The 20861-nt window shown below is 42.4% G+C and overlaps 1 protein-coding gene across 1 annotated transcript in view; it reads left to right on the top strand.

Annotated features, from left to right (window-relative positions):
* The window catches only part of ric1 (RIC1 homolog, RAB6A GEF complex partner 1), a 187525-nt gene extending 168310 nt beyond the window's left edge, over positions 1-19215 (top strand). Inside the window, exons 20-26 of the mRNA XM_060935572.1 lie at positions 2200-2358; positions 7490-7626; positions 9752-10023; positions 10201-10398; positions 14282-14459; positions 14698-14880; positions 15040-19215. Coding sequence (XP_060791555.1) covers positions 2200-2358; positions 7490-7626; positions 9752-10023; positions 10201-10398; positions 14282-14459; positions 14698-14880; positions 15040-15325 — 1413 coding nt within the window. The 3' untranslated portion in view covers positions 15326-19215. The remainder of the gene's footprint in view (positions 1-2199; positions 2359-7489; positions 7627-9751; positions 10024-10200; positions 10399-14281; positions 14460-14697; positions 14881-15039) is intronic.
* The last annotated feature ends 1646 nt before the right edge of the window (positions 19216-20861 follow it).

Raw genomic sequence — 20861 nt, 5'->3', positions numbered from 1 at the left:
AGTATCTTATTCTTCTGATGCCACAGCAAGTTGCATTTGAGTACGATTTTCCGCTTATTAATGTAGTTTTATTCTTTATTATAGTGTTGTTGTTTTTTTTTAAATGAATTTCATTTTTAAAAAATGCCACCAAGGAGGCCATGTTTCGGTGTGGTTTGTTTGACTTGAAGCAGGATTGGGCAAAATCTACCAACTCAATTTCCATGAAAGTTGGTGGAAGGGTCGAGCATGGGCCAAGGAAGAACCCTTTAAATTTGAGCGGAACCAAGTCACGGAGTAGATCCATGAATTTGGTTTCACTTTTGCTAACGTTGTGAGAGACTATAGTTGGCCTCGTTGGAGATCCGTGCTCTCAGCACGCACTTGTAATTTTTATTTGTTTAGTTATGCTTTATGTTGTGGAACAGAGGCAAGTCAATAGTTGTTTACTCATCAGCCTTCCCCCCCCAAAAAAAAAAACACAGGTCAGGTCACTGAAAAACCATAAAGTCCTCTGTCCTGAAACTGTAGTTTCAGCTTTACCTTTTACAAAGTATTGACGTGTGAGACTCCCTCCAAAAATGCTATATAAACTTTTTACCATATTGGCGATTGCATATTTGTTCACCATAGACTTCCTCGTTTAAATTGTTACTATATAAACAATACATTACAACAAGCATGTTAATATGAACCTTGCAACAAGGGCTAATTTCAGAGCTGCTGCACTTTCTGACCAATCAGAATCAAGCATTCAAGAGTGCTGTGGTATAACGAAGTAATAAATTGCACTTCAACGTTTGATGATGATTAGCGGAGCTCCAGTGGAGCGCCATACCTAAGAAGAAAAAATGGTAAACCCATCGAGTCGATTTTTTGTGGTTTGTACGTGTACCACCAGTCATACACACTGCCTAGTGGCCAGTGTTAGTAATTACCAGTCATACACACCGCCTAGTGGCCAGTGTTAGTAATTACCAGTCACACACACTGCCTAGTGGCCAGTGTTAGTAATTACCAGTCATACACGCCGCCTAGTGGCCAGTGTTAGTAATTGCCAGTCATACACGCCGCCTAGTGGCCAGTGTTAGTAATTGCCAGTCATACACACCGCCTAGTGGCCAGTGTTAGTAATTGCCAGTCATACACACCGCCTAGTGGTAATTGCCAGTCATACACACCGCCTAGTGGCCAGTGTTAGTAATTGCCAGTCATACACACCGCCTAGTGGCCAGTGTTAGTAATTGCCAGTCATACACACCGCCTAGTGGTAATTGCCAGTCATACACACCGCCTAGTGGCCAGTGTTAATAATTACCAGTCACGCACACCGCCTCGTGGCCAGTGTTAGTAATTGCCAGTCACGCACACCGCCTCGTGGCCAGTGTTAGTAATTGCCAGTCATGCACACCGCCTAGTGGCCAGTGTTAGTAATTGCCAGTCATACACACCGCCTAGTGGCCAGTGTTAGTAACTGCCAGTCATACACACCCCCTAGTGGCCAGTGTTAGTAACTGCCAGTCATACACACCGCCTAGTGGCCAGTGTTAGTAACTGCCAGTCATACACACCGCCTAGTGGCCAGTGTTAGTCATACACACCGCCTCGTGGCCAGTGTTAGTCTGTGAAGAAATAAAACAAGTCACTGGATATCTCATCTCATTATCTCTAGCCGCTTTATCCTTCTACAGGGTCGCAGGCAAGCTGGAGCCTATCCCAGCTGACTATGGGCGAAAGGCGGGGTACACCCTGGACAAGTCGCCAGGTCATCACAGGGCTGACACATAGACACAGACAACCATTCACACTCACATTCACACCTACGGTCAATTTAGAGTCACCAGTTAACCTAACCTGCATGTCTTTGGACTGTGGGGGAAACCGGAGCACCCGGAGGAAACCCACGCGGACACGGGGAGAACATGCAAACTCCACACAGAAAGGCCCTCGCCGGCCCCGGGGCTCGAACCCAGGACCTTCTTGCTGTGAGGCGACAGCGCTAACCACTACACCACCGTGCCGCCCGTCACTGGATATGATATAAGAAAATTCTACAACCCAGAAACAGATGGGAGCTCCCCTTTGAGGCAGTGCCTAAATCTATATATTAGCTTTCTACTAATTTGACGAGTTTGCAGATAAATTTCAAGCAATCCATATCAAATGCGTAAATTGTTGAATTTGTAAGGAAACTTCTCATGGTGTAATTATTCCTGCTAGAACATGGAAGCGCCAGCAGTGAGTCGTCAGCACGCTACTCTCCTCTTCAACACGGCACTTGAACAAGGAAAATGGGATCTCTGTCGTCACATGATCCGATTCCTCAAGGCCATTGGGTCAGGGGAGAGCGAGACTCCACCCACCACTCCAACCAGTCAGGTGAGTGAGGTGTATTGAATAGTGTGAAAATCAGGCAGAGTCTATTGATTCTTAACATTTCTGTTATTAGCTATTAAACTGGAAAGGACGAGTGCAAAAAAGAGATTTGCATTTTACATGTGGCTCTTGTATTTAAATAACCTTTTGAAATACAGGTGTGTACCCTTCCTGGCCAAAAAAATCACGCAAACTATTTTGTTGCACAGCCTTTAGGTTTGATTACAGCACGCATTTGCCGTGGTATTGTTTCAACAACTTTAGGCAACGTCACAATGTGTACTTCCATCCCGAGTTGTATTAATTTCTTCCGGAGAGCTTGTATTGATAACGGGAGAGTCAAACCACTCTATAACGTCGTCTTCTCCAGCCCATCCCAAAGATTTTCAATGAGTGCGTTTACATGCACATAGAGAAAATCGAATTTCTGCCGTAGCTCGGCTGAAATCGAAACGAACTGGATTTCTCATAATCGAGCTACGCGACCTAGATTATGCGATTGTAGCCGAGCTACTTAGTGCATGTAACCTAGTCGAGCTACTTACTTCCCTTCCGGAAGTGACGAGACCACAAGCGGGAAACACAACAGCCTCGGTCGGCATGACAACAGTAGTAGTAGCGAGCAGCAGAAGAGGTCAGGAGGAACAAAGAGACAAAAAACAAAAACAATTGAATTTTTTGTGTGTTCATTAAGACATAAGTTAAATTGTAAGCAAAAAATGGACTTTAGAAAAATATACAATTGTGCAAAATAAGTTGTCTTACAAAACAATGGTCTGCGCAGGACAGTTTGTAGCCAACAGGTGGCAATGACATGTGGTGTGAATGTAAAGTGGAAATCACTCCTTCATGACGACAACCGGACGTGTACCAACACGATGGGGCATGTAGCGCCACCTGTGGCTTGGGTGCACAATGTACCTCACACAATAGCTCGATTTCCTTGTGTGCATGTAGAATTGGATTTCTCTGGCACCCCTGCTGGGACCCTTAGCTCGATTACCGACAGTAGCTCGATTTCGATGTGCATGTAAACGCACTGAATGAGGGAAGATCAGGACTCTGCAGTGGCTAATTCATGGGTGAAAATGATTCCGCATGCTCCCTGAACCACTCTTTCACAGTTTTACCTCGATGCATCCTGGTATTGTTGTCCTAGAATATGCTTGTGCCATCAGGGAAGAAAAAAAATCCATTTATGTGATAATCTCGTCATTCAGTACCTTCAGGTCATCTGCTGATTTCATTTTATTGCCCCGTAACGTTGCTGAGCCTCGACCTGACCAACTGAAGCAACCCCAGATCATACCACTGCCTCCACAGGCCTGTACAGTGGCCACTATACATGATGATGGATGCATCGCTTCATGTGCTTCCCTTCTTACCCTGACACGCCCATCACTCTGGGACAGGGTAAATCTGGACTCATCAGACCACATGACCTTTTGCCATTGCTCCAGAGTCCAATCTTTGTTCTTTAGCAAATGATAACTTTTTCTGATTAGTCTCGCTAACAAGTGGTTTTCTTATAGCCACACAGCTGTTTAATTCCAGTTCTGCAAGCTGTGCTGTCGGATTGTTTCTGATTCGATTTCACTAAACATTTAAGTGATCGCCGATCACTGTTGAGCAAGATTTTTTTTTTTCCACGAAGTTGATGGGTTACACCACTATCCTTTCAGGTGGTGTTAATGTGTTGGACAGTTCTTGACCCAAGTCCAGTCATTTCAGCAATCTCACTTAGTTTTTTTTTGTTCGTTTGATGCAGGACATTTCTGAAATACTGGAACATTTTTTTTTTCCATGGCCATTGGATGTGTCTTCCTGTGTTTAAGAAATGAGAAGCTACTCACTGCATCAGTTCCAGTTAAGAATTGTTGCAAGCTGAACCATATTAATCACTGCACTAATTATTCAATCAAAGGTTATTTAAATCCAAACAACTTTTTTTTTTCTTTTTTTTTTTTGGCCAGGCAAGTGTTCTTCACGATGATTTCATACCGGAGGTAGAATGTACAGGGTGTTTCAAAAAATTTGAGATGTAAATATCCCAGAAACTACATAGTCTGGGCAGATGAAACTGAACAGGCTTAATGTTGAGCAATATAAGATTTATTCCTCAGAATTTGAACGAGAAATTCAAAGGTATGTGGATTCCATGAACGATTTCACAAATTTTCAATATTCGCGAACCCGCTCGCTCGACCGTCTCTTCCGATGCTGGTGGTCGTCCAGATCCTTTTGCCCTGCACACACAGCCTTCCTCTTTGAACTTTTCGTGCCATGTCCAAATCTGTATTGCAGTTGGTCAGGACTGTGAAAAATCCGCGGAATTCCGCGAATTTGGCCGCCAAAAATATCATTTTAGTAAATCATCTAATTTTGCAATAAAAATTGGGGGGGGGGTAGGTTTCTTTTGCGACAATGACAGACCGGTTTACGGCATTTGCGCCATGCTTACAAACCACGGCGCGAATCTTGTGCTCTTTAAACACGCTTTCGATATCAACGGTTTTGAAAAGGAGAATTTCGCGGTATGTCCGTGTCACGGAGGGACATCGTTCAGAGGGAGGACGGTGAGACCGACGATGTCAAAAACATTTGCCAAGGAAAACGGCATCAAAAATCCATGGAATTGGCGATGGCTGGAGTTTAAAGTCGGTAGTGAATGAGCACATACGGAAGATAAAAGAACCGGGGAAAGCTTACCGCATCTTGTGCCATCAGGATGTGAAGTACGGTTCTGGTGGAAGAACGCGTTTGGTTGACCATGTTAAAGGAAAAAAACATGCGGAATTGGTGAAATTGAAGCTGTTGAACTATAGATTACCAGGTAGACCATCTTGTTCACATTTATATATTCAATTTATTATAATAATAATAAACAATTCAAATTAAATGGCATGGTTGAGAAAATATTTGCTTTCAGGAGATGCTTCAAATCTATCAATATACACAAAATCTGTTCAGCTTCTGGGGCCCTGGGGGACTGCTCCCCTCAGACCCCCTGCTAAAATTGTTTCCTCGGATTTTGTCATTTCTATTTCACAGCCCTGGTTGGTGCATTTTTAGAGAATTCTTTCATAAACACGCTGCACAGTCTTGTTCAACTGTTTGAGCGTACTCGACCACACACAACACCTTTTCTTTTCCAGTGAATGGCATTTCTATACCTAAAAAACATTAAACACAAAATTTTAACCTGTTTCCAGACATGCTGTTAAAATTCGAGGTCAACTGAACGAGAATTGGCAAAGTTATTAGATTGTGAACTGATACAGTGGCATACAAAAGTTTGAGCACCCTTACTGAAAATGTCTGTTACTGTGAATAGTTGAGTGAGCGGAAGATGAACTGATCACCAAAAGGCATAAAGGTAAAGACGACACATTTCTTTTCAGCGTTTTCTGCAAGATTTGTGTATTATTTTTGTTTTGTACAATTGGAGAGTGAAAAAAGAAAAGGAACACCATGCGAAAGTTTGGGCACCCCAATACATTTGAGTTCTCAGGTAACTTTTACCAAGGTTCCAGACCTTAATTAGCTTATTGAGCTGTGGCTTGTTCAAATTCTTCGTTAGGAAAGGTCAGATGATGCAGATTTCAAAGCTGGATAAATTCTCTGACTCCTCAAACTTGTCCCTAAAATCAACAGCCATGGGCTCCTCTAAGCAACTCCCTCGCATTCTGAATAATAAAATAATTGATGCTTATAAAGCAGGAGAAGGCTACAAGAACGTAGCAAAGTGTTTTCAGGCAGCTGTTTCCTCAGATTGTAATGTTATTAAGAAATGGCAGTTAACAGAAACAGTGGAGATCAAGGTGAGGTCTGGAAGATGAAGAAAACTTTCTGAAAGAACTGCTCGTTGGATTGCTAGAAAGGCAAATAAAAACCCGTTTGACTGCAAAAGACCTTCAGAAAGATTTAGCAGACCCTGGAGTGGTGGTGCACTGTTCTACTATGCAGCGACACCTGAACAAATATGACCTTCATGAGAGAGTCATCAGAAGAAAACCGTTCCTGCGTCCTAGCCACAAAATTCAGCGTCTGAAGTTTGCAAATGAACATCTAAGCAAGCCTGATGCATTTTGGAAACAAGTCCTGTGGACTGATGAAATCAAAATAGAACTTTTTGGCCACAATGTGCAAAGGTACGTTTGGAGAAAAAAGGGTGGCAAATTCCAGGAAAAGAACACCTCTCCAACTCTGAAGCATGGGTGTGGATCGATCATGCTTTGGGGTTGTGTTGCAGCCAGTGGCACAGGGCACATTTCATTGATCGAGGGAAGCATGGATTCAAATAAATACCAGCAAATTCTGGAAGCAAACATCACACCATCTGTAAAAAAGTTGAAGTTAAAAAGAGGACGGGTCCTACAATAAGACGACGATCCAAAACACACCTCAAAATCTACAATGGAATACCTCAAGAGGCACAAGCTGAAGATTTTGCCCTGGCCCTCACAGTCCCCTGACCTAAACATCATTGAAAGCCCAAGAAACTTGGAAGCCTTTTGCAAGGACGATTGTGTGAAAATCCCGCAGGTAAGAACTGAAAGATTATTAGCTGGCTACAAAAAGTGTTTACAAGCTGTGATGCTTGCCAAAGGGGGTGTTACTAGGTACTAACCATGCAGGGTGCCCAAACTTTTGCTTCGGACGCTTTTCCTTTTTTTTTTTGTCATTTTGAAAATGTAAAAGATGAAAATTGTTTTTGTTTGAAATATAAAGGGAATGAGTCGTCTTTAACTTTATGCCTTTTGGAGATCATTTCATCTTCAACTTGCTTAACTGTTCACAGTAACAGCAATTTTGACCAGGGGTGCCCAAACTTTTGCATACCACTGTATATAAAATTTTTTGAAACACCCTGTGTATATGGTGAATAGGAAGTCATTTGGTATTCAGCCTAACTGTGCATCTTTATATTGCTCATACAGGAATGGCTTTGTGATGTTTTCTTTAGAAGAGAAATGAACCTTAAAGTCGTGTGGGGGGTGTTTTCAGGTTCTGTATCACATCCAGTCAGATGCACTCTCCAGTGCATTAGCTTGCAGGCTGCGTTTGTAAAGACGTGCATGATTCATGTGTGGTTTTATTTATTTTTTTGTTTGTTTTCTCCTCCTCTGTTTAGGAGCCGAGCTCTACCGGAGGATTTGAATTTTTTCGCCATCGCAGCATCAGTCTGTCTCAGTCAGCAGAAACTGTTTCTACAGGAAAATTCAACTTGCAGAAAACCTTCAGCATGCCTTCAGGACCGTCCACTAAAGGGTCTGATGTGTACAGCCTTTGTTTTGTTTTTTTTGCAAGGATCTTCCTTTGAGATTACAATTACCATAACGAATAAATGTTATTCTACGCTTCAACCCAGCTCTAATGTCAACCTTAGTGACCAATACTTTGGTTCTTTTAAGGTTTTTCTGAATAAAAGCTGTAAAAACATTATGCACATGCACAGGAAACCCTCATTTGCTCCAAGACAGCCTGCCTAAACCTTATCTGTTTAGTGAAAAGAAAATGTTATTGTTACTGCCTAAAAAGTAAGCCCTGTTGGTTTGGCCTAGTTTCTGGTAAGCGTTAGTGCTAGCGTAGTTCAGTACTTGTTTCCTGAGCTGAAACCTTTGCTACTACTAGTGCATCTCAAAAAATTAGAATATTGTGAAAAAGTTCAATATTTTCCATCAGTTATTTAAGAAAGTGAAAATGTTATATATTATAGACTCAATACACAAACTAAAATGTTTCAAGCATTTTTCTATTTTAATTTTAATCAGTATGGTGTACAGTACAAAAACATAAAAAAAAAAAATCCATCTCAAAATATTAGAATATTTCGTTTCGAGTTTGAGTAAAACAGTATGAACACAGTATATCTCTCGGTCTAGTTCAGTACACACAACCACAATCATGGGGAAGACTGCTGACTTGACTGTTGTCCAGAAGATGATCACTGATGCCCTCCACAAGGAGGGTAAGCCACAAAAGGTCATTGCTGAAAAGGGTGGCTGGAAAAGGTGCACAAGCAACAGGGATGGCCGCAGTCTTGAGAGGATTGTCAAGAAAAGTTAATTCAAGAACTTGGGAGAGCTTCACAAGGAGTGGACTGAGGCTGGTGTCAGTGTATCAAGACCCGTCACGAACAGACGTCTTCAAGAAAGGGGATACAACTTTCGCATTCCTAATATCAAGCTACTCCTGAACCAGAGAAAGAAATGGACTATTGCTCAGTGGTCCAAAGTCCTCTTTTCAGATGAAAGTACATGTTGCGTTTAATTTGGAAATCACGGTTCTAGAGTCTGGAGGAAGAGTGGAGAGGCACAGAATCCAAGGTGTTTGAAGCCCAGTGTGAAGTTTCCACAGTCTGTGATGATTTGGGGTGCCATGTCATCTGCTGGTGTTGGTCCACTGTATTTTATCAAGTCCAAAGTCAACACAGCCATCTACCAGGAGATTTTAGAGCACTTCATGCTTCCATCTGCTGACGAGCTTTTTGGAGATGCTGATTTCCTTTTCCAGCAGGACTTCGCACCTACCCACAGTGCCAAAACTACTACCAAATGGTTTACTGACCATGATATTACTGTGTTTGATTGGCCAGCCAACTTGCCTGACCTGAACCCCATAGAGAATCTATGGGGGATTGTCAAGAGGAAGATGAGAAACACCCGACCCAAAAATACAGATACGCTGAAGGCCGCTATCAAAGCAACCTGGGCTTCAATAACACCTCAGCAGTGCCACAGACTGATCACCTCCATGCCACACCGCACTGATGCAGTAATTCATGGTAAAGGAGCCCCAACCAAGTATTGAGTGTATAAATGAATATACTTTTCAGAAGTTGGACATTGGAAATCCTTTTTTTGATGGATCTTAGGGAATATTCTAATAATTTAAGATACTGGATTTCTGATTTTCATGAGCTATAAGCCATAATCATCAAAATTAAAACAAAAAAGGCTTTAAATATTTCACTTTACATGTAATGAATATAGAATATATGAAAGTTTACCTTTTTGAATTAAATTATGAAAAAAAAGGAACTTTTTCATGGTGTTCCAATTTTTTGAGATTTTTTAGTATTTTTGTTTTTATCGTAATCCCTCTGTCAGGCCTGGAAAATATCTTAAAGAACTCTCAATGCTGAAAACATGGAGCGCTTTTTATTTATTTATTTTTTGGTCTTGGTGATGCGAGGGGTTTTTAGTGCATCTGTGTGATATTTTCAGCTATTAGCCAAGCGTTAGTGCCTATGCTAGTAGCATGCATGCTGTAACATTGGTGTGATTTAGCAGGTGTTTTAATTAATCAAATGTATAGTGCTGTCCAGAAACTACAGTACTGTATGTCGATTTGATGCTCATTTGCTGATATTTTGGTGTGTGTGTGTGTGCAGTAAAGAGAGCGATAGTGCTGAGAACATGTACATCGACATGATGCTATGGCGTCACGCGCGGCGTTTGCTGGAGCAGATCCGTCTGAAGGATCTCGGCTGTTTCTCGGCCCAGCTGGGCTTCGAGCTGATTGGCTGGCTGACCCGTGAGCGCACACGTGTTGCTCGTATCGTTAACTTTGTCGCTGCCCTTAAATGCCTCCATAACGACTTCCTGTGGCCTTTTCCTGTTCTCCCTGCTGGATCGCCACTCAAAAACGGACGCTGTCGAGCAGGTGTGTGTGTGTCCATGTTGTGTAAACTACAAATCCTTGTGTCTCCAGTAGGTTGTCGATACAGCTGTTTCCCCAGTAGTGACTTTTTGTATACAAGTAAAAAGAATTACTTGTAATTATGTCTCGGTTCTTACTTTTGTTTTGTGTTTTCTTTTTCCTTCTCATCTCTCTCCTCAGTGTTGAGCACACGTCTGCTCAAGTCCCAGTCTAACGACAGCTTACTGAACAGCGATATGGACACGGCACCGCCTCCGATCACAACCAATCACAGCTGGTTGGATGGACTGGGGGCGGAGCCTAAAGAGATCGACTCGGCCTCTTCACACGGCGCTCCACAAACACAAGAAGCCTTTCTGTCTCCTCTCATCAATAAAAGTGAGTTTGCTTCTCATTAAAGTGCATATCACGGGTAAATTCAGGAGCAAGATCAATGTAATTCTCCTATTTTATATTAAACTTTGGTCAAATATCTGTCACATTTTGTGCAATTTTTTTTTTTACCTTGCGTAATACCAGAAAAATTCAGTTGAAATCAAGCCATTTGAGGCGAATTGGTCCGCCTCTGAAAAAACTTGGCATTTGGATTTCCCGGCAAACATTGATTTTCGTGACGTCGCGTGCGGGACGCCTCCCTCTGAATCCTACGTCAGCGCTGGTTTGTTTATGAGAAAACGACCTGGTGGTTTTCTGCAAATTTCTTCAACGTTATCGCATAATTATTAAAATGGTTAACAGATGTATCGTAGGAGGGTGTAGCAACACCAATCTTGATGGGATTAGTACTCATCGTTTTCCAAAAGACCGGACAATGAGAGAGAAATGGGAGCGCTTCGTGCGAGGCACCCGGAAAAATTGGCTACATGCAACAGACCACAGCATTATTTGCGGTGCTCACTTCACAAGGCCCGACGACTTTGAGAACTATTTGCAGTGGGAAACGGGCTTCGCGAGGCAACTTGATCTGAAAAAAGACGCAGTTCCATCTGTCAGAATGCCCAAAGCAACACCGTCTCCATCTGTCTCAGCGTCACCAAAGAAGCCAGCCGTGTTCGTCTCCCCTGACAGAAGGTAAAGTGCCGTATCCACTGAGGCCCTCGAAGCCGAGGACCAAGCAGAGCCGAGAAAAAGACCAAGAAAATCGGCAATTCACAAGTTGACTGTTGCCAGTGTAAGAAATAATTTTGACATCTCGCTATATTCTTCATCCAAAGGTGAAGTAACATTGCGCTCAGGCGACAATTCCATATTTCAGTGCAAAATCGCTAGCTGCTAAACTTGGTCTACACAGACTGTGCACTGAATCCGTGCAAGCTCTCTCAGCCTGCTGGCACGTGACTCACGAATCTGGCTCCAGACGTGTTTTGTTGTTTTATTTTTTGTCTGCTGTAGACAGAAAAATGGCCTCGTGCAAAATTACCCTTCTGGATGAGTGTGTAAAGGGACATACTAAAAAAAAAATGAAATTGGTCCAGGATATGCACTTTAAGTTCTCATTTCCTCAGTTACGTTAAGTGTGACCAGCCTGTTTGTTTGATCCAGGGGCTAAAATTTTACTTGCAAGATCAATTTTATTTATTTAATTTTTAAAATGACCTCGCCTAGCAGGTTCTTATTCCTCGGGCCCAAGCGCATTCACACACTTTATTAAGTACAGGGTCTGAAAGTCGAAGCCTTGTATAGAGATCTTGCAGTCACGTGACCGGAAAGTACACAGCCGCCATCTTGTCGGTAAAAAACACCGCTGAATACTGCTGCACTCGTGTACAGAATGGATCAATTTCAACCGACGGACTACACGGCTCATTTTTCTAATGAACAGATGACTAGATATATGTCTAAAATAAACGCTCTACAGATTAGTGACCCTTATGGCTTACCGGACGGAGTTTTCACGACCGTGTCAGTGGATATTGAACTGCCAGAGGTGGAATACCCAGACGTGTATAATTACCTCATTAACTTTCCCTCGCTGTTCAGTGGTGAAGCACTGCGTGCTTATAAATCTCTACACAGTTATCTTTACAGAAATTCAGGATTTGTCAGCGACTCAGATGTGGCATCTTCCAGCTGTAATTCCAAATCGTCCGTCTTGTTTACCATGGATTTGGCGTTGGAGAGGTAGAGGCTTAGCAGTGGAGATTTGAGTGGCTGTTTTCTGAGTTTAGTCAACAGGCCGACTCTGCAGCCTCGCTTTTGCTTCCGCTCCCGGCGCCGCCTCCTTCGCTTTGCTTCCGATAACAATCCACGGAGACCCCGCTGGTCTCGCTATCTCGTCCGGAATGTTGTGCATGCGATGGAAATCGCTACAAACCGTCATTTTCTGCTGGAAACCAATGTCCAGTAAGTCCATACGGTTGTAGTGGATATTGAAGTCCGGTACAGACGAACAACACGCAAAAATACACACAAAAAACATAAAAAACATGCACAGGTAGGGAGAGCTTGTAGCCGCAGTCGTTGTAGTAGAATTGTATATAGTAGGGTTTTCCAGAAGAAAATGTAGAAGCAGAAGTAGAACCAGAAGTACAGTGGTGCTTGAAAGTTTGTGAACCCTTTAGAATTTTCTATATTTCTGCATAAATATGATCTAAAACATCAGATTTTCACACAAGTCCTAAAAGTAGATAAAGAGAACCCAGTTAAACAAATGAGACAAAAATATTATACTTGGTCATTGATTTATTGAGGAAAATGATCCAATATTACATATCTGTGAGTGGCAAAAGTATGTGAACCTCTAGGATTAGCAGTTAATTTGAAGGTGAAATTCGAGTCAGGTGTTTTCAATCAATGGGATGACAATCAGGTGTGAGTGGGCACCCTGTTTTATTTAAAGAACAGGGATCTATCCAAGTCTGATCTTCACAACACATGTTTGTGGAAGTGTATCATGGCACAAACAAAGGAGATTTCTGAGGATCTCAGAAAAAGTGTTGTTGATGCTCTTCAGGCTGGAAAAGGTTACAAAACTATCTCTAAAGAGTTTGGACTCCACCAATCCACAGTCAGACAGATTGTGTACAAATGGAGGAAATTCAAGACCGTTGTTACCCTTCTCAGGAGTGGTCGACCAACAAAGATCACTCCAAAAGCAAGGCGTGTAATAGTTGGCGAAGTCACAAAGGATGCCAGGGTAACTTCTAAGCAACTGAAGGCCTCTCTCACATTGGTTAATGTTCATGAGTCCACCGTCAGGAGAACACTGAACAACAATGGTGTGCATGGCAGGGTTGCAAGGAGAAAGCCACTGCTCTCCAAAAAGAACATTGCTGCTCATCTGCAGTTTGCTAAAGATCACATGGACAAGCCAGAAGGCTATTGGAAAAATGTTTTGTGGATGGATGAGACCAAATAGAACTTTTTGGTTTAAATGAAAAGTGCTATGTTTGGAGAAAGGAAAACACTGCATTCCAGCATAAGAACCTTATCCCATCTGTGAAACATGGTGGTGGTAGGATCATGGTTTGAGTCTGTTTTGCTGCATCTGGGCCAGGACGGCTTGCCATCATTGATGGAACAATGAATTCTGAATTATACCAGCGAATTCTAAAGGAAAATGTCAGGACATCTGTCCATGAACTGAATCTCAAGAGAAGGTGGGTCATGCAGCAAGACAACGACCCTAAGCACACAAGTCGTTCTACCAAAGAATGGTTAAAGAAGAATAAAGTTAATGTTTTGGAATGGCCAAGTCAAAGTCCTGACCTTAATCCAATCAAAATGCTGTGGAAGGACCTGAAGCGAGCAGTTCATGTGAGGAAACCCACCAACATCCCAGAGTTGAAGCTGTTCTGTACGGAGGAACGGGCTAAAATTCCTCCAAGCCGGTGTGCAGGACTGATCAACAGTTACCGGAAACGTTTAGTTGCAGTTATTGCTGCACAAGGGGGTCACACCAGATACTGAAAGCAAAGGTTCACATACTTTTGCCACTCACAGATATGTAATATTGGATCATTTTCCTCAACAAATAAATGACCAAGTATAATATTTTTGTCTCATTTGTTTAACTGGGTTCTCTTTATCTACTTTTAGGACTTGTGTGAAAATCTGACGATGTTTTAGGTCATATTTATGCAGAAATATAGAAAATTCTAAAGGGTTCACAAACTTTCAAGCAGCACTGTAGAAGGCGGAAATATGGCGTTTGACCGACAAGATGGCGTCTGTCACAATCTGGATCGGCTGTGACGTCACATGCAAGTGCTCCATTGATTATCTAGATGAAATAACGTTTGCGTAATGTTTAACGCTCTAGCGGAGGAGTGCAGTATCGGCTCAGCCACAGATCTAACGGAGACCAGCTCCATGGTAGATGGTGATTGGACGATGGTGGACGAGAACTTCTCCACCCTGAGCCTTAGCCAGTCGGAGCTGGAGCACATTTCCATGGAGCTGGCCAATAAGGGTCCTCACAAGTCTCAGGTGCAGCTGAGGTAAGCTCATCAGGATGAGGCACCATTTCTGACACCAGAATGTGTCCTACTTGTATTAATTTCCCATAGTGCACTCGTATGTGTGTGTGTGTTTTTTTTGTTTTTTTTTTTTTAATAAAAGCAATGCCGAGATGAGATGATGCTGTGTATGTGTGTGAGAGCAAGAGTAAAGTAACGCGGGTGTGTTTTTGAAATGTATTAATTATGTGTGTATGTATTAATCGCTTTCTTTCCATAGGTACTTGCTGCATGTGTTTTTAGAGGCGGGATGTTTGGAATGGAGCATCGTGATTGGTCTGATTCTGCGTGATGTCAACGTCATTAAGAAAGTGTTGGGCTTTTTGGATGCTGCAGATACAGAAACGGTTCAGAGCATACAAGCCGGCCTCATCGCTATCGACCAGTGGGCTTCGTCTGATTGGTCAGTGTGTGTGCACGCACGTGTGCGTCTCTTAACGTTTTTTATTCTGAAAGTAGCGCATTAACTAAAACCACCACGAACTGCGAGTTTAAATAAAGCAGGAATATGTAAAAACAGTCCCCTGCCTTCCTTACGCTGTCGCTGTGTCTCTGTCTCCAGTCTGGGTTACAAGCCTTTCCTGAACCACATTGCTCCTGAGCTGCAGAAGCCGTGCAACGTCTCCGTGGATCAGATTCAGCTCGACTCGTTTCAGCCGTCCGTTTCCAAGATGGCCGACCCAGTTCTGCCCCGAGTGGAGGAGCATCGCGGGGTCACGAACTTTACCCTCCCCATGACTCTTGAGATCCCTGCCGGCTCCGTCCCTCGCATTCTGGAGGACAGCCGCAAGGAGGAATCCGAGGACGAGGCAGCTGAGGAGGGCGCTTACGACTGCACGCTCTCGTGATTTCAAGAGAGCGGAGAATCAGTGGGCTCTGGATTCCTCTACGTTGTGTATGTTGTGTCCACCCTCTTATTCCCCAAGCATCATGCATTATGGGTCATAGCAGGAAGCACAGGCAGAAGGCAGGAACTTTGTCTGGGTTTCAGTTGCACATCTTCATGCGTCAAAGTGTAGTAAGGGGCGCTACAGAGAGAACGCAGGACGGGTTTGTGGTCTCTTATTCACCGTGTAGGGCTCACGTCATCATGGAGTCGATATAACAGTACGTGACCTCGTGTGCCAGTGAAACAGTCTGGCAGAGCGTTCAAAACTATAACGAAGTGGTCAGTGTTTTTATAAAAATGCTTGTGGTGCATCTGAAAGCAAGAAAGAGACGTAGATTTAAACGGTAAAAGCAACAGAATTCATAATAATCAAATTAACCCCACCGCACTGAAATGTGTTCCTAAAAGTCCACGCATCTTTTCCGTCGGCATCCTTGAAATTCAACATCGCGTTCTGAGTTACTCATTTTAAAAAGCCATGTTTCCAGAAAATCAAGGATCTGTAAATCAAATGTTTTTCAGCGACCGCAAATTCAGATTCGATAATTAATTACATTTTCACGTTTAAAAAAAAAATTCAGAGGTATTCACGAAGATTCCCCCCAAGTAAGACGTTTCCATGCTATGAACTCGATGGGTATTTAATGTTCAAATCATTTGTGACTTATTACGTTATCGATACTACATGGCCGCGTCACCCAGCTCCGAGACAAACGGGACAGGGACTAGTCTTGTCCTAAATCATGCGACCTCATTAGGACGCAATTTGAACAAATGTACTTCCTGACAAGCTCTCGTCTCCTCAAGAGAGCCGGAGAGATGAGACCACCTGTACGGGATGATGTGTGGCCTGCGTAGTGAATAAGGGACGGGTAGGACAGAAGAGATTCGGAGCTCGTGCGTGTGTGTGTGTGGTATAGGTAATGCTGCACTTCTGATGTGTTTCTCCTGTGTTCTAACACCAGTATTACTATTGATCTCCAAGAGGAGGCCGTATTTCCAAAATGATTTGTAAGTTTAGCTCTTGAGTGACCTTTCAGTTTGTGGGGTGGAGGGGCGACTTTATACAGTATAAGAAGAATCAAATTTGCACATCCACATGATTTTAGTTCATCCGAAATGCAGATGTTGATTCATTATACGTGCGGTTCCTGACGCCTATGGTTTAGCTGTAGCTTTTACCATTTTTCACCCCTTACTACCGTCTATCAAAAAGTATTTTCAGCCTTCTCAGATGAAGACTGAGCCCAAATACAATTCAAGCATATGAAATGATCTCGAAGACGTGCGTTTGCTCGGGATAAGTTACTACTTCGGGCAACTTCGAATCGTGAATTCACAACTCGTTTATGGTTTTGGGAGCCAATAGAAAAAAAGGGGGTGGGTTTGTTTCTCAATTATGCTGATTTTTAGTATCGTCAACATTGTTTGGGGTGGGTTTTTTTTAGTAATTGCATTCTCCACATGTGCTCAGGAGATTTATATAATGACTGACTGCACCACTGGCGGTTTGTATCTTATTCACAACCTATTATTTAAACTTTATTATTATTATAAGGCCAGGTATTGGGAAATGTGGACAGAAAGGAGGGGGGGGGATTTCCAAATCATCCATACTCAGTCTGTACTCGATCACAGTATATTTTTTTTTCCACCTTTATTGGATAGGACAGTGTAGAGACAGGAAATGAGCAGGGGAGGGATCGAGAAATGACCTCGGGTCAGAATCGAACCCGGGTCCTCGGATTTATGGTGCGGCGCCTTATCCACCTGAGCCACGACGCCCCTGATGATCACAATATTTTAACCATACCATGATGAACTACACCTCCAGAGAATTTTTTTATTTTTCTCCCTCCTCAGCGTTTTTATCATTGTGTAATGAGGAAAAAGAAACGGTACAAAAACAAATTTTGACTCTGCAGCCAGTTATTCGTGTCTAACTGCAGGGCGATAAAATCACCGAGAGAAACGATCACATCTCTAAATCACGTGGTCGGATTATCCAGCCCCATCACAAGCACAAGAAAGAGATTGAAGTGGTTTTTTGTACAGCGAGTGTCTATTTGCATTTTCCTTTCTTTCCAGCAGCACAGCCTTATTTCCATGTTGTACTGATTTGTTTTTCATTCCCTCTGTCATTAGGAAGTGCGGATTTGAATTATTATTTTTTTTAAGTCAGCTGTGAGAATTTAATACCTCATTTATTATCGTTGTCTGCATTCAAAATACGACACTTCTCCCCCAAGTCCTTTTTGCTTCTTGTTGTGCAAGTTGCGTGTTTGTAGCTTGAAAAAGAATTTACAGCTTCACGTTTGTCTCATGTATATTCAGTAACAATGCGCATCCAGTTCAGTATGTTTAGCTGTGTAGTCACGATGTTGCTTTTGGTTGAGGGTGTGGTTTTTGTTTGTTTGTTTTTTTTGTACGAGTGAGCTCATTATGTCATCATCGTGTTTATTCACTAGCATAAAATGTATCAAACACGCAGCGTTTGTTCAAGTCTCTCAAACGCACAACCCTGCACACGTTAAGTATTAATCCAGATTATCGATCATGTGACAACACTCGATCTTGAGGGCTGTGAGCTTTTCATTCCTACACTTATAAAGAGCTGCTGCAGTGTGTGAGCTCAGGCTTCATTGGCCAGCATTATTATTATTATTATTATTATTATTATGTTGTACTACATTTTATTTAAATTTTTTTTTGCTCACTGTTTTCACCTTTTGGGGCTTTAAGATTGTGTGTAATAATGGCAACAAAGCCACAAGGTACACAAAGAGTAACCTGAAGAATGAATTTGTAATTTTATTTTATTTTATTTTTGGTTGGGGGAGCTGATGATGAGGTAATATAGTATTACGTAACTCTTAAAAATGAACATATTCTGGATTCTAACCTGAGATGGAAAATTGCTGTTGGATTTAAATCCCTCTTCAGTTCTTGACTGACGGATGATTTCACACTCCGTGTATAAAACGGCAGTTTCATGGTTTGCTTACTATGTTTCTGGTCACTTCAGTATTATTGCTTTGTGTATCCCTGTGCAATGATGAAAGCAGCAGCTCTTTTTTTTTTGGACTGTCACACGTCCTGCATATGGACCAAACTTGCTGCTCCTCAGGTCAAACGTACTTATGATGGCTTATTCCATGAACTTTAACCCCTTCGGACACACGGAAAAAATGCTATGGAACTTGGTGTGTACGATTGTGCACGTTCTGTCCGAACGGGATAAAGCAGCTCATTGGCAGAGTTCTCCATGCTCTTGCATTTCAGTTAATGTGTGTTTCTTTTTCCCCTCCTCCGTCTGTGTTAAACATTTCCAGCATGTGTATTTAGAGTATATATTTTGTGTGTGTGTATATACTCTGCTTTATTTAGTCTGCTTACCAAAGAAGCGATTTTAGGCCCACATGCAGCTTTGAGCTGATTTAAATATGCAAATTGAATTTAAAGTTTTCCCTGTCACAAAAGGATTCCATCTGTCTGTTTTCTCCTGTGTCTTTAGATTATGTTAAAGCTAAAGTGGTGCAATGGAGGAATAAGCATCCAGCATAGGGTGGGTGTGTGTGGGGTGGTGTTTTTAATGATCATTTCATTTGTTCTTAATGAACAGGTACTTATTTCACACAGGACTTTTCTGAACAGAAATCGGACTTCCTTCCTGTGTGGACTGTTGACGTGATGTAACGGGGGAATCTGTAGTGGTGCAAGATGCCGCTCTGCATCAGGAATACGTGTGCGTGTAGGCGTGGATGATAAATTCTTGTACAATTCACTTTTTCTACCAAGTTTCTAGAGCTTTTCCTGTACATAAAGAACAATAAATTATTTTTAAAATCATCCTACAACGGTTCCTTTTATACTTTTTGCAGCCGTGTGTGTGTTTGACATTCACCTACCTAACAGAAAGTTGGTACACAGGTTTAAAAAAATAATAGTGGAAGGAACTAACCATACATCAGGGTTTTCTGCCTATAGAGATCTTGCAGTCACGTGACCGGAAAGTACACAACTGCCATCGTGTCGGTCAAAAACACAGCTGAATACTGCTGCACTCGTGTACAGAATGGATCAATTTCAACCGACGGACTACACGGCTCATTTTTCTAATGAACAGATAACTAGATACATGTCTAAAATAAACGACCTACAGATTAGTGACCCTTATGGCTTACCGGACGGAGTTTTCACGACCGTGTCAGTGGATGTTGAACTGCCAGAGGTGGAATACCCAGACGTGTATAATTACCTCATTAACTTTCCCTCGCTGTTCAGTGGTGAAGCACTGCGTGCTTATAAATCTCTGGACAGTTATCTTTACAGAAATTCAGGATTTGTCAGCGACTCAGATGTGGCATCTTCCAGCTGTAATTCCAAATCATCCGTCTTGTTTACCATGGATTTGGCGTTGGAGAGATAGAGGCTTAGCAGTGGAGATTTGAGTGGCTGTTTTCTGAGCTTAGTCAACAGGCCGGCTCTGCAGCCTCGCTTTTGCTTCCGCTCCCGGCGCTGCCTCCTTCGCTTTGCTTCCGATAACAATCCACGGAGACCCCGCTGGTCTCGCTATCTCGTCCGGAATGTTGTGCATGCGATGGAAATCGCTACAAACCGTCATTTTCTGCTGGAAACCAATGTCCAGTAAGTCCATACGGTTGTAGTGGATATTGAAGTCCGGTACAGACGAACAACACGCAAAAATACACACAAAAAATACAAAAAACATGCACAGGTAGGGAGAGCTTGTAGCCGCAGCCGTTGTAGTAGAATTGTATATAGTAGGGTTTTCCAGAAGAAAAGGTAGAAGCAGAAGTAGAACCAGAAGTACAGTGGTGCTTGAAAGTTTGTGAACCCTTTAGAATTTTCTATATTTCTGCATAAATATGACCTAAAACAACATCAGATTTTCACACAAGTCCTAAAAGTAGATAAAGAGAACCCAGTTAAACAAATGAGACAAAAATATTATACTTGGTCATTGATTTATTGAGGAAAATGATCCAATATTACATATCTGTGAGTGGCAAAAGTATGTGAACCTCTAGGATTAGCAGTTAATTTGAAGGTGAAATTAGAGTCAGGTGTTTTCAATCAATGGGATGACAATCAGGTGTGAGTGGAGGTGTGAGGAGCCTTTACCAGAGACAAAATGGATCGATTTTTAGTACCTAAAGCTACAGTGAGTGAGGTGACAGAGTCTGGGCCAAGCAAAAAAACCCAGAGCCTCCAGGATGTTGCGATTTGCAACTTCAGCACAAATTCAACCAATCCCCGCGAATTCAGGGTGGTGTTGCAATTATATCCAATCACCGCAACTTTCCCGCAAATTTGACCAACGTCTTGAGGTGACGTCGACAAACTACCTTCTGCCTTACTTCCGTGTTTACGTTCAAGAGAAGCAGCATGCGCGCAGTGTTGCCAGATTGGTGTAAGTGCATTTTGGTGAGTTTTGAACATATTTTGGACTGGAAAACGTCAGCATTATCTGG

The sequence above is a fragment of the Neoarius graeffei genome, chromosome 12 (assembly GCF_027579695.1).
Source record: "Neoarius graeffei isolate fNeoGra1 chromosome 12, fNeoGra1.pri, whole genome shotgun sequence".
NCBI lineage: Eukaryota > Metazoa > Chordata > Actinopteri > Siluriformes > Ariidae > Neoarius > Neoarius graeffei.
Note: the sequence above shows the minus strand (reverse complement) of the source record. Positions and strands in the feature narration are given on the sequence as shown.